The 13,974-nt window shown below is 30.2% G+C and overlaps 8 protein-coding genes across 8 annotated transcripts; 3 read left to right on the top strand and 5 right to left on the bottom strand. All coding sequences in view use genetic code 12, as the record gives it.

Moving 5' to 3' along the window:
* Window positions 1-304: 304 nt before the first annotated feature.
* On the top strand, window positions 305-3,532 carry RJT21DRAFT_31437 (protein kinase). Its single transcript, XM_064884124.1, has one exon. It carries the CDS (start codon window positions 649-651, stop codon window positions 3,460-3,462), a length of 2,814 nt encoding a protein of 937 aa, XP_064738332.1. The 5' UTR covers window positions 305-648; the 3' UTR covers window positions 3,463-3,532.
* RJT21DRAFT_31391 (uncharacterized protein) lies at window positions 3,507-4,705 on the bottom strand. The gene has a single exon (XM_064884123.1). The coding sequence runs from the start codon at window positions 4,640-4,642 to the stop codon at window positions 3,551-3,553; it is 1,092 nt and encodes a 363-aa protein (XP_064738331.1). The 5' UTR covers window positions 4,643-4,705; the 3' UTR covers window positions 3,507-3,550.
* On the bottom strand, window positions 4,650-6,330 carry RJT21DRAFT_120047 (uncharacterized protein). Its single transcript, XM_064881619.1, has one exon. The coding sequence runs from the start codon at window positions 6,105-6,107 to the stop codon at window positions 5,016-5,018; it is 1,092 nt and encodes a 363-aa protein (XP_064738330.1). The 5' UTR covers window positions 6,108-6,330; the 3' UTR covers window positions 4,650-5,015.
* GNA1 (glucosamine 6-phosphate N-acetyltransferase) lies at window positions 6,331-7,031 on the top strand. The gene has a single exon (XM_064881618.1). It carries the CDS (start codon window positions 6,579-6,581, stop codon window positions 7,023-7,025), a length of 447 nt encoding a protein of 148 aa, XP_064738329.1. The 5' UTR covers window positions 6,331-6,578; the 3' UTR covers window positions 7,026-7,031.
* Window positions 7,032-7,517, bottom strand: RJT21DRAFT_120044 (mRNA splicing protein). Its single transcript, XM_064881617.1, has 3 exons — window positions 7,330-7,517; window positions 7,229-7,261; window positions 7,032-7,156 (listed from the first exon to the last, which is right to left on the bottom strand). Exons 1-3 carry the CDS (start codon window positions 7,501-7,503, stop codon window positions 7,139-7,141), a joined length of 225 nt encoding a protein of 74 aa, XP_064738328.1. The 5' UTR covers window positions 7,504-7,517; the 3' UTR covers window positions 7,032-7,138.
* Window positions 7,518-7,690: 173 nt separating this feature from the next.
* On the top strand, window positions 7,691-8,937 carry RJT21DRAFT_1029 (uncharacterized protein; the record flags this gene model as incomplete). Its single annotated transcript, XM_064879756.1, has 2 exons — window positions 7,691-8,855; window positions 8,918-8,937. The coding sequence occupies 2 exons, from the start codon at window positions 7,691-7,693 to the stop codon at window positions 8,935-8,937; spliced, it is 1,185 nt and encodes a 394-aa protein (XP_064738327.1).
* A 26-nt stretch (window positions 8,938-8,963) lies between these two features.
* On the bottom strand, window positions 8,964-11,099 carry RJT21DRAFT_84966 (uncharacterized protein; the record flags this gene model as incomplete). Its single annotated transcript, XM_064885422.1, has 2 exons — window positions 8,964-9,186; window positions 9,238-11,099. 2 exons carry the CDS (start codon window positions 11,097-11,099, stop codon window positions 8,964-8,966), a joined length of 2,085 nt encoding a protein of 694 aa, XP_064738326.1.
* Window positions 11,100-11,199: 100 nt separating this feature from the next.
* On the bottom strand, window positions 11,200-13,965 carry RJT21DRAFT_31387 (alpha-1,2-mannosidase MNL1). The gene has a single exon (XM_064884122.1). It carries the CDS (start codon window positions 13,871-13,873, stop codon window positions 11,300-11,302), a length of 2,574 nt encoding a protein of 857 aa, XP_064738325.1. The 5' UTR covers window positions 13,874-13,965; the 3' UTR covers window positions 11,200-11,299.
* Window positions 13,966-13,974: the final 9 nt, after the last annotated feature.

Below are 13,974 nucleotides of genomic sequence, written 5' to 3'. Positions count from 1 at the left end.
GGTATAAAGTAAATCATATTGTTGGAGATTAGTCTTACTCGTATAAGTAGTTTTTAGGTAGACATTAATTTGAGAAACTGCAAGTTAATAGTTGCATTAAATCATAACCCAACTCTGTGTCCGAAAGAGGAAATCGCAGCCATCAGAGGTAGGTTTTGTTTTGTAATGGTAAAGCAGAGCATACACCACCAAAATACTAGACAATTACATCTATACCGCATATCATTAATTTATTACACTACTACTATTACATACACTAATAATCACTATACCAATACCGTTATAAATCTACCTTAACCGAACCTAACCTGGCTGCAACGTGCATCACCCCAGAAATGATTAAATAGTCTAAAAAAAAAGAATCATTGGGGTAATTATAACACATGCGCACGACTCTTACAGTGTACCATCATTAAAAAAATTTGTTTGAGTCAGAAGTCAGGGGAGAGTCATCCTTAAAGTGGATAAGAATTAAATTACGAATCATTTTTGAATTTAGTAACTTATATTAAAGTGTCAATAAACCAATTGTATCATATAATTAATTATAAATATATAATTATTAAATATTTACATTAAATATTTATTAAGTATATAATATATATGTGTATAGAATTATTGGACCCTTTATAATTTTCACATTATTTAATGAATATACCTTTAAAGGCAAAGCCTAAAGTATCAACTATCAATATTCTTGATGATTCTAAATTCCAATTAGATCATGATAATAGTTATAATGATAATTCTATTCAAGAATTTCGACCATCTCAACCATCTCAACCAAATCAAGATACTTTTGGATCTCATCTATTAAAAATAAGACAAAAGAATGATCAAAATATATCTAATAATAATTTAAATATATCTGGTACATCTCCACCAAAAGAATTAACTAATTATCGGTTATTAAGAAGATATTCAGAAACAGAAAAGAATAATTTCGATGAAACTACTGGTCATAGATTATATAATGATGGAAAGATTCGACCTCAAAGAAATGAATCTTCATATAATACTACTACTACTAATAATAATGATGGTACAGGTAGTAGTTCAAATGTAGATATTAATAGGTTCAACCGATTCACATCATTTAATAGCATTAAAGAAAATAGTATAACTCCAAGTAGTAGAAGTCGAGCTCAAAGTCCAAATAAAATATATTCCCGATCTCATGATGAATTATTAGAAAATCCTGATACAGATTATTTAGTAGGTTTAGAAGATGAATATATTCCTGGTTTAGATTTTGCTGATTTAATTTATCAATGGAATAAGAATATCTCCGATCAGAATTTAGCCGATGCTAATCCATATGGAATAAAGAAAATGAATTCTCATTCTACAACAAATAGTCATACATCAACTCCTCAAAGTAGAGAAGCTTCCTATTTAGATTTAAATCAATTGCATGCCAAAGTGGCTCCACAACCAATTAGAACAAATGTGGGTAATCCCAATAAATATTCTTTTACTAAATTACATGATTTTATGAAATCTAGAGGTAAAACAAATGAAACGATTGATGAAAGTGTAACAACTTTAAATGAAGGTAATATTTCAAGAAAACAAGGTGAAGATATCGATGTAAATCATAAAAATAAGAGACAAAAATCAGATACAGTAAGTACAGGAACTGATGTTAATTATGAATGGATTTTAAATAGTTTACCACAAAATTTTAATGATTTACCATATTCTCAAAGAAAGAAAATGGTTAGATCATTTTCAGAGTCAATTGATTATTCTCAATTCTCTTTATTTGCCAAGAATTATTTAAATGATAAACTTGGAAGTTCTACTAGTTCAGGTAAGACAAATAAAAGTGGAGGTGGGAATTCTGGTAATAATAGTTATGTTAGAAAATCAAGATTAGGAAGTGTTAGTACTGTAGCTGAGAGATTATTGGCTAGAACTTCAACCACAGATTTAAAACTGTATGATAATAAACCTATGCCACCTCGAATAAATGTAGATGAAAGAGGTGCTATTGTTATGGATCATGAATTAGGTAAAATCATTGGATTTGGAGCATGGGGGACTATTCGAGAATGTACTGATAGACATGGTACAGTTAGAGCCATTAAAATTGTTAAATCTACTAGAGATTTTGATTCATCTTCAGGAAGAACTCTGTCACCAAGTAGATCAGAACTTCGTAATAGTCGAAATCATAATCCAAAAGTATTAGAAGTATTTAAAAAGGAAATCTCTATTTGGAAACAATTACATCATGAAAATATTTTACCGTTATTAAAACATTTAGAAACTGAACATGCTATTTTTTGTATAACTAATAGAATTTATGGAGGAACATTATTTGAGTTAGTATCTAGTTGGGGTCAATTTAATGCTGGTATTATGACTACTACTGGTCCTTTAGAATTTTCTATTAATGGTCAAAGAACTAGATTAAAAAAAGTCATTTATTGTACGGCTCAAATAGTTAAGGCATTATTATATATGCATGAAATGAAAGGCATTGTTCATGGAGATTTGAAATTAGAAAATGTCTTGGTAGAAAATGAGAATCGTAAAGATAAAAATAGTCAAGATTGGAATGATGATTCTAAATTTAAGATGATATTATGTGATTTTGGTATGTCAAGAGTTTATACTTCAAGATTGAGTAGAAAATCCTCAGCCAGATATTTACCAAATCCAATGTCTCCATTAATGACCGATGATGAAACCCTTATGATGAGAAGTAAATCTTCAAATACTGAAATTAGAAAACCTTATCAAGGTGGTGATTCAATTAATAGTAGGAAATTAGATTTAATTCAAGATGATTCAAAACTTGGTATATCACATTTTATTAAACCTCATGGTCCATCATTACAATCACTTCATTTAACTCCTACAGAATCTAGTCTTAATTCATACTTTGAAGCTAAATTAGCGACCAAGAAAGCAGCTGAAGGAATTGATTCTGATTTACCTCATTCTCATATTGGATCATTACCTTATGCATCTCCAGAATTATTGTCTCCAGCTCCACCTCCATTAGGACCTCTGGCAGATGTTTGGGCTTTAGGAGTTTTAATGTATACAATGTGTGTTGGGAAATTACCATTCCAACATCAATATGAACCAAGATTAAGAGCTATGATTACAGCTGGGAAATATATTAAAGAAGATCTTAAAAAGGCTTGTTTATTAGAATGGATATTTAAAGAAAAGGATGATTCTAAAGATATCAAGGATGGTATACGTGATGCTTTACCAGCCAGTTTAATGATTCAATCACCATCATTAATTGATCTTAAACGGCAAGAAGAGTTACAACTATTACAAAAGGAATGGTTAGAATATAAGGATAAACGGGAATTTCAATGGTTATACGAAATTGTTACTGGATGTTTAGAAAAGGATATTACAAAAAGATGGGATATGGAAATGATCTACGAATCATTTTGCCGCAATAGTGGAGAAATTGAAAGATCATTCACTGCGTAATTGATAGAACTTTGCTCTCTCTTTATTTAATCTTAATTCTTAATGAAATGTACGAAATCTTAATGTAATAATGTCTTATTTTTATGTATTAATCTGACTCCACTTTAACTATAACTTTACCAACAGCCCTTTCTGATTCTAATACTTTAAGGGCTTTATCTAATTCATTAAATTTAAAGTAACTATCTATGAATATTCTTAATTTACCTTCTTCAATTAATTGTTTACCTTTATGAATCCAATCACCATGATGATTTAGTAAACGAACTTCATAATGATAACCTAATAAGCCTAATGTAGAGAAGACTGTTCGACTAACTACTCCATAAGCAACTGTTAAAGCTTTCCAGTTAAGAGTTCCTACCGTAGCATCACCAACAATTGATCCATAATGTCCACCTCCTTCGGGGAATATATGGTAAATATGAGAAAACAATTCCGTACTACCCACACAATCAAATACATAATCAAATGTAGAAGTTGCAATAACTGATTCTAAAATAGTACTCAAAATTGGACCCTTAGTATAATCAATGGTAGAAGTAGCACCTAAAGTGGTGACTATATCTATGGATCGTGGAGAACATGTTGCAATAATTTCTCTAGCTCCTTCATATTTTAATAATTGAAGAAGGTATCTACCTACAGAAGTTGCACCACCAAGTACAAGGATTTTTTTGCCTTTCAATTTCAATCCTTCAATAAGTTGATGGGCTGTACCGTAAACCAATGGCCACGAGGAAGCATCTGTTAAAGTTAAATTAGAAGGAATATTTGTCACTTGACTATAAGTCTTATCAAAGGCATTAAGCAAAATATATTCACTTAAAGTACCACGAGGAGTTATATGAGGATAGAATCCTTGAACTAAATCACCAACTTTCAATTCGGTATTAGTTCGAGCTTTTTTCCCTATAGCAATAACTCTTCCACTATAATCCTTTCCAATTCCAGTTGAAAAGAAGTTAGCAATGGGCCAAAGTGATAAATGGTATACTTTTGCATCAACCGGATTCAAAGATACAGCATGAACTTTTATTAAGATATAATTGGAAGGTACATTATAAGTTCCATCCGATTGCTTTTCAAGAGCAATTGAATCTTCTTTAATTGTTAAAGGATCCAAATTAGATCCATAAGAGTATGACTTAAACTTCAAGTATTTGGAAGTGAATGTCATTTTTTACTCTTTACTATTTATTAACTGTATGAAACTACTTACTTATTCTTTACTTATAGTAATATATATATATATATTTATATGTTTATGTATATTAATGGAAAGTTCGACTGTGATTTTGCAAACATATTTCACTTGCTTTTGTGGACCAACCCCGCGTTTTTTTGCCTCTGATAATGATTGCAAAATACTGATACTCAGCCTAGTTTCAGCGGCAATTGATTTAATAATATTTATAGAAGGTTTTAACCGATACCTTATGTATATTATTGCTGTAACTTAATTCTGTATATCTCCGTAGGGGATTTTGCGACAAAATAACATACTAATATATATTATAACTATATCATTATCTATTAAAGACAAACATGAACTATTCTTCATCAATCTTAATGATGATTTTTCCTTGAGCTTTGTCACTTTGTAACTTCTCAAATGCCTTATCGAATTCGGAAAATTTGTAATAACTATCAATGAAAATTCTTAACTTACCTTCTTCAATTTCCTTTGCACCTTGATTAATGAACTTATGGGTAGCCACCCCTTGACTTAAAAGGTAATTAAAGCTTAAGAATCCAAGCCCAGAATATAATATTCTCTTTATCATCCTTCCAGCATTGAACCATCCAATTTGATTAATCGAGTAGAAACTTTTATCACCAATAATAGTAGTATAGAGACCTGATTTTGGTGTTAAAATATTATTGATTTCGGGAAATAAATCTCCACTACCATAACAATCCAAAATATAATCAAATGTACCTCCAGATTTTACTTCTTCTAAAACAGAATTAAGGATTGAACCTTTACTATAGTCAATTGAAACATTTGCACCCAATTCTTTTACAATTGAATCTGATCTTGATGAATTTGTAGATGCAACCCATGCAGCACCTTCTCTCTTCAATATTTGTAGAACAAATCTTCCAACAGACGTAGCTCCACCAATTACAAGAACTCTTGAATCTTTAATATTCAATTTATCGGTGATTCTAATTGCTGTACCATATACTAAAGGCCATGCAGCTGCATCATATTTACTAAGATTACTTGGAATTTTTCCAACATTATGATCAGTTTGACTAGATGGATTAATCAATATATATTCAGAAACAGTACCATGAGGAAGTCTACGATCATAATGACCCTGAACCAAATCACCTACTTTCAAACCAGTTTTAGATTGAGCGTCTAGTCCAATTGAAACAACTGTACCACTATAATCTCTACCAGTACCCTTTTTACCAAGGTATTGAAATGGCCAAAATGTTAAATGATATAATTTAGCATCCACTGGATTTAATGCAGCAGCTGCCACTTTAATTAAAATATTCTCAGTGGCAACCCCATAATTTCCATCGGCTTGTTTTGCTAAAGTAATGGTTTCTTCAGTTGGAGTAATTGGATCACCATTATATGTAAATGTATACGCCTTATAGGTCAAAGTATCGGAAGTGAATACCATTATGGAATAAATAATTATTTGTGGGTTAAGAAGAAGAGTAAATATAATTTTTCAGTAAGTTAATTAAATAAATGTGGATTATACTCTCTTTATGGAAAGTCCGTCATCCGATGAAAAGCCACTTTTTACGGAGTCGGAGATACTTCTATAACGTGATTGATTAAAGATTTACGTTACTTCAATTTTTCGCTTATTTAGTACATGTAGTTAACACTTCTAAATACTTTATGCTATCAATTGTTTATGTAATATTAGTTATAAAACTTAACACTAAAGGGTATTATAGTAAGCGTCTTTAGTTAGTTAGATATACTAAGGGGCATGGAAGCTGTCAAGTTTCATAATTTGTATTGAGGCGTGGATCTTTTCCATCAAAATAGTCTATTTTAAGTACTAGATCAACTTGACATAAAGGTAAACAAACCTACAATAGTTAATTCTGAACAATTTATAGCAGGAAGAACATAAGATATGGCATTACCAGAAGGGTACACATTCAGAAAGTTACAATTATCAGATTATGAAACTTATGTAGAGAATTTAAAAGTTTTAACTACAGTAGGTGAAGTTTCATTAGAGAGTTTTACTGAATTGTTGAATCATTGGCAATCATTACCTGAATTATATCACCCATATGTTATTAGTAATGTTGAAGGGTCTGTAGTTGCCACTGGAATGCTTTTAATAGAACGTAAATTAATTCATGAATGTGGATTAGTTGGTCATATTGAAGATATATCAGTTTCTAAAGTTGAACAAGGTAAAAAATTAGGATATCATATGATTAGTTCATTAACTTCAATAGCTCAAGAACTTGGAACTTATAAGGTAATCTTGGATTGTTCACCTGAGAATGTAGGATTCTATGAGAAATGTGGTTTTAAGAATTCGGGAATAGAGATGGTGAGGAGGTTTTAATCTACATATATATTTCATTAGAACATTATAAAATTTTCTATATTCAGTTGGTTAGAACCACTTACCTATTAATATACATATTTATTACAGTTATACTGCTAAGTTAGATAGAATCATATCTTCTCTAAAGCCTAGAATAGAATTTAATCGTTAGTATTTATGAAATTTCATCGCATCAATTTATTATGCTTGCTTATACGTACTTCTAAAGATACAATAGAATTACCTCTAATAACCTAGAAAGAAAACATATTAGTTAGTATTCAGACAATTTTCCTCTTTATATCCCAATAATTATACATACTACTGTGCCTATATTGAGCTTGTCACCATTGGATGCTTCTTCTAAGGCATCAGCCAAAGTAATATTCAAAAACACATCATAACCTCTTAATGTGCCCACAACCTTTCTACTACCATTCAACTGAATAGAGAGCTTCTTATCCATATATCCCTTTAACTCAGGAGCCGATACCATAGTTGTGTATTGCGGATATATATATATATATATTTATATATGTACTAATGATCTCTGCTCATATTATCTTGGTCTAACATTTTTTTACCAGATGATTTTTTGGGGTCTACATCTTTTGTTTACCAAACGCGATATAGAGCTTGTGTCAAATCATTCTGGTCAGACAAGAACAATTGGGATAAAAAAAATGGATCAAGACGATACGAGTAACATACCGGATGTGACGTCATTGTCTGATCTTATTACTACATCACCTCATCAATCATCATCTGGTGCACACCCTCCATCCAATGAAATTAATAGATCTGATCCTATAGAATCAACAGAGTCAATAAACACTGGTCTTAACCTTGCTGGTGTAAAAGTTATCAGAAATGAACCAATTGATGAGAGCGAACAAAGTGCGCATCAATTGAGTTCAAGCACTAACCAAAGCTCGAGCACGGATCAACACCGCGTAGAACAATTACTTCTGAAGCAACAACAGAAATTGAATCTTATTGATAAGAGAGATGAGTTAGTACGACATAGAACACAATTAAAGGATAACGTAGAAGATCTTCGAATTAAGCTTCGACAATTTAAGTCATTACAGGAACAGAACATTACCAAACGAAAGTTAGATAGTTATCTTGAAGATAATACCCATAGCTTTTCAACAAAGAGTAATAATTCTAGTGGTAGTACTAATACAAGATTTACATTTGATGATAGTAATGATAATGATTATATCTTACAAAACTTTCATGTTCTACCATCTACAGATTGGGATCATAGATTAAGATTAATTAAGAAGTTTATGCCCTATCTAGAACTTGATGGGATTTCAACTGAACAAACTTATGATGAGAATCAAATTTTAATTAGAATTATAAAGTTTACATTGATATCTCCTTTATTATTCAAATTTCCTATAAAATTACTGGTTGATAATCATAATGAATCTATTAATCAAATAATAATTAATAAGTTTACTACCACATTATCATTACTTTCACCTTCATTTAATTCAGTTCTTATAAAGAATTATATTCCTAATAAACGGATAAATCTAATAATCTTTTCTTTGAATTCTTTATCAATTCTACTACATAAGAGAATTAGTCATTTTTATAAATTAATTCGGAAACATTGTTTATTAATTAATGATTCAAATTTAATACCTTTATTACAAACGGAAGAATTAAATGATAATATTAGATTATTTGCTATACTTAAGCTGATAACTTCATTACAATTTCATGTATCTACTAAGAGAATTATTAAGATTAATTGGGAAATCTTATTATCAAATGTTGTAACGGGAGAATGTGAATCCCGATTAGAGTTATTTATAATTGAACAACCACAAGGTATAATACAAAACAAAACGTCATTATTATTAAATCTTATAAACCAATATGGAATCCTACAGTCAATAGATATTATCCTTAATAGAACTAACCACTAATTCTTAATAGTTAATCCTTTATCTTAATTGAATTATTATCCAAATCAAATGTGATCTTATCTCTAGGATAGATAAGTTTATTATTATCATCTTTTAGTTTCTTTATAAACCATTGATCACAAAATGTCATTAGTTGAAGTATAAAAGTATTCTTTTCTTGGATATGAGAGAAATCATATTGAGGTAAATAGGTAAATATATCATCAAATTCTGGAGCCTTTTCAATTGGACTACTAGAAAATTCTTCTTTATCTTTTAATTCTGCAAGTGATTCCTTTTCCAACTCTTCCTTTAATTCTTGACTCGTTATATTAGCTAATAATGATTTACCAAATTGTTGATAAATATAATTCTCTAATCCATTAACAATATCATATCTAATTTCTTCCCATTCCATTCCAAGTAATTTATTACCAATGGATTTTTTATACTTAAAATATCGATAAATCCAACTACCTAATATAGTAGTTTTCTTATTAAATGATGCAGTACTTGCCTTAGATGAAGTTCTCACATCTCTTATAATAGGTTTAGATTCATTTAATACATTGCGAAGTGTACTAATCAAATCATCTTCATTAGGTCTATTCAATTGTAATGAATTAGATCCATAAGATTTAACTAATTTGTATAAATTATCTATTGGGAATTGAATAGCTTCAACTTTAAAATTAATTTTATTATTAATAAATTCTGCATTATTATTCTGTTCCACTGTTTCTTCAACTATTTCCTTTTTAGTTCCATTTTTTTCATTAGATGTAAATACTGTCTTAGCTAAAGGTGATGGAATTGCAGTAGTTGGTATTCTTTTAACTCTCTTTTTCTTAGAATGATTCAGTTTCAGTTCTTCAACTTTAGTCTTATCTCCATCAACATCAGATACAGTTTCAGAATCATATTCATCATGATCATCACGTTTAACTCTTCTTCTAACATTAGTTTCATCTTTTAAATATTTATTCCTTATAGCAAACATAGATTCTGAATAATCAATTTCAAAATCAGTATCAATATCAAATCGATTAAGATCATATTCAGGAATATATTCTAAATTTGGAATTTTACCGCCTCCAAATGGATTATTAGCAATTTGTTCTTGAGAAAAATCTGTTTCCAAATATGTATAAAGTAACCAAAGGAATCTTTTGGCTCTATTAGTTGGATGAATTTTAGGATTTAAAAAGAATTCCATAAATAAATTAACTGTTAAATCTTCATGATGATAAGGAATTCCTGTAGTTCTATTACTAAGTAAAAATATTAATTGAAATACATTAGTATTAGGTTTATTAGGAGATGGATCATTTAAAATTTCATCTAATTCTCGAGGTTTATTATCATCTTCACAAACTGCTTTTAAAATTGATTTTAATCTTGGAGTATCTTGTAATTGAATTGAACCATGACCTAAAGGATCAGCTTGTAATGAAGGTATTGAATGATAAGTTCTTAAAGTTGATCTCATTTCTGGTACAAAATTTATAGTTGTATTCATTCTACCAGCATTAACTAATAAACATACTTTAGCTACTGATAAACTCCATCTTTTATCTTTAATTAATCTTTCCTTTAATATTTTAGAACATTTACTTGATTCAGCTAAAGTTCGAATATAAAGATCAGAAAATGGAATTTTTGGATTATTATTAGCATTTTCTAAATCAGTATGAGGGAAACTATTTGTAAAACATGGAGTATCATCATTAAATAATGCATGTAAAAAATCATATTGAATATCCTTTCTCCAAAATGGTTCTCCATCAGCTTTCTTTAAATGTCGACATTTCGGTATGGTACTATTAGTATACTTTCTTTTCCTTTTACGGGATGAATTGGATTTAACTTCTCGTGGTGGTTCACCTCGATTAGCACTTGAATGAGTATTGACATTGATATCAGATTCATATTCCTCATCATCTTCCTCTTCTTCGTCTCCTTCTTCTTCTCTGTCTCTGTCTCCTTCTTTTTCTTCATTATCCTTATTAATGAGATTAGATATGGCAGTAGCTTTAGTATTAGGACTACTAACTAAGTCAGATATTGATAATCCATTACTTTTATTACTAACCGGCTCTTCTAATGCTCCTGCAGTCTCGGGTCCTGCTTTGGGTACATACGTATCATGTATAGGATCATAACTCATGGTCCTCACTGACTATAAACTTGTCTACAGTTTGTTTTTGTTTTTACTGCTTAAGTCTCTACTGCTACAACTACAATTTGATGCTTGTCGGGTGAGGTGAAAAATCGTGCTCGGTGGTTCGTGCGCGTATATTACTACCAAATGGGTTTTGTACTGGAAGTCTTTTATCTTTTGTTTGTCTTGTCTTTTGTCCTTTGTCTTTACGCACTTCCCCCCCACACCATGACATTCTCAATTACATTCCCCTGTAGTATGACTCGATTGTCACTGGCTATACTTATTAATGATTCTTTACCAGGTTCGGGTGCATGGGGTATAAATGGTAATGTCCATATTATGGCTCCTGGTGGTATATCTATTCCATTAACCTTAAGAACTCGTAGTACTATATCAATATCTCTACCAGTATGTCCTATTGGTTTTTGATTTTGATATTGTTGATATTGTTGATTATCAGGAGAACAAACTCCTTCTTCGTTGTAGTCATCTACTCTCACTGATTCAATATACTTGTGCGTGATCACCCGATCATTAGAGTCTACTCTATTAGCAACCAACTTTTCAATTAGAACTTTTAGAGCTCGAATTTCAGGTATCCAAAAGTCTCCTTCTAAAACAGGTGTACTCGAAACATTATGATTGTGTTTGAAGTATAATTGGGTAATTTCAACTTCATTAATTTCTTTAATGTCTCCCATAAAGAGTTCATATTTCTCAGTAGTAGAGATTCTTGGAGATTGTAAATATAACCCCCTTTCATTCTTACCCGTAAACATTGTGAATTTATCAAAAAATGTTCGAGTCAATTCTATATATGTATTATCTAATTGACTTTGTGATAAATATGGTGGTCGAATTAATGTACCTCCAAATGTATGATCGGCCATAAATAATCTATTCCATTCATAATATCCCGATTGTAGAAATGCTGTTGGTTTAATAGTTAATGGATTTAATTCACAAGTATCAAATCTATCAACTAATGGATCTTTCTTGTATAATGTATCTGATGGTAAGGAGTATCTATTAACTGGTGGTAAAGTAATATTTCTGTAATATACTCTATCTTCTGCTTGGAAAAGGTTTTCTCTTCTTGAATCATAACTATGAATTAATGATAATACTGGCAGATAAAGCTTTTTATTGAGTTTTACAGTATCTTGATTATCTTGATCAGTATAATTAGTTGAAGTCTTAGCTTGCATTTTTTTATTGAACCATAATGGATGAGCTTCTGTAGAAAAGATCCAATTTTTACTTCCCATTAAATAATCATCATGAAGAAATATTTCATCATTAACATCAAATAAAAGATATAAATATTTTAAAGTTTCTCCCATAACAAAAGTTTCCATTCTATTTTGAATTTGTCCATTTCTTATATCTTGTATACCACTAAATCCACATTTACGTTTAAATTTATTCTTAAAAAGATTAAGGATTCTTTCACCAATTTGTAAGTACATTGGATCTCGAGTAGCTCTATATAAATAATAAGTTGATTCTATAAATTCAGGCCGAAGTGGATACCATTCTAAAGCAATGGAATTCTTTAACTTATTTGATCCTTTAACTCGATTATTAAAATGTGCAAATACCCATCTTTCAGGAATCAGTTCATAATAATCCCATAATTTAAGATATACAACATGGGTCTTTATGGCATCAGATAATTGACCAGTTAATACTTGTAAGCCAGACCAAAAGGCTCCTAACAGATCTATCCAATCACTAACTATTATTCCATCATGAATTCCAATATTTGAAAAAATCATTGATCCATCATTGGGAGCTCCACCTTGAACCAGATGAGCTAATAATGCTTTATAAGATGTTTTAAATACTGACCACATATATTTATCATTAAATACAATGGCAGCTTTAGCGGCATATTCATAAAATGAATCAATTGATGCTCCTATACCAGATATAGCATCTTTCCATTGATTATCTATTGGATCAATAGTCATAGGTAAAAGATTTAATTTCAGTTTAGATGCCCATAATTTCCAAAATGTCATTTGAGATAAATGTTCAAATTGTGGATCACCAGTTAATCTTGATAATAAAGTAAGTTCAAGAACTGGAGTGGCAGCACCTGAAGTACACGCATCACGTTGTAAATAAGCAGGTACATTTAAAACTCCTTTAGCAAGATTAATTCTTGGAACTGGTATTCTAGATGAAGTTTTATAAGCAGGAATAATTCTAAGACCCAAATCATAAGCTAAATCAAGTAAAAATCCATCATAATTGTCTGATATTTTCTTTAATCTTAAATATTTTTCGGGTATTCGTTGTTTATTAGTTACATCTGTTAATAATAAATGAGCTGAAAGTAATCCACCTAATGAACGAATTGATAATTCAAATACTTGAACTATAGTATCTTGATTAAATATATCTCGATTTGAATTTAAATAATCCAACATAAATTCAAGATCATCCCATAATTCAAATATTACTAATGAATCAATATTATCTAAAAGTGTCAGGGATACATTCCCTAAGGCATCATTACGAACAGTATCATCAATATTTTTATAATCTGGTCCATATGGTTCACAAGTAATAGGTCGTACTTCATCAGCTGGGAATCCATAATCTTTATATGAATTCCAAGCATGTAAAAATTGATTCTTAGTCTCTAATTGTAGATAATGAATATGATCAGGAGTGAATGATGAGTTAAATTCTTGACATATTATTTGGCCAATACTAACCAATAGTATTAAAACTATTCGGAACACATAGCCGCCTGTATGTAATGACATTTACTGGCTTTGGTTCAATAATTAGGACAACACGCAATAAAGCAATTCAAATTTTAGTTATCTATCAAGTGAAAAATTCCAATTGCGCTCCCAATTAGCAC

Source organism: Scheffersomyces amazonensis (assembly GCF_036850825.1).
Source record: "Scheffersomyces amazonensis strain UFMG-HMD-26.3 chromosome Unknown RJT21scaffold_3, whole genome shotgun sequence".
NCBI classification, from domain to species: Eukaryota; Fungi; Ascomycota; class Pichiomycetes; order Serinales; family Debaryomycetaceae; genus Scheffersomyces; species Scheffersomyces amazonensis.
Note: the sequence above shows the minus strand (reverse complement) of the source record. Positions and strands in the feature narration are given on the sequence as shown.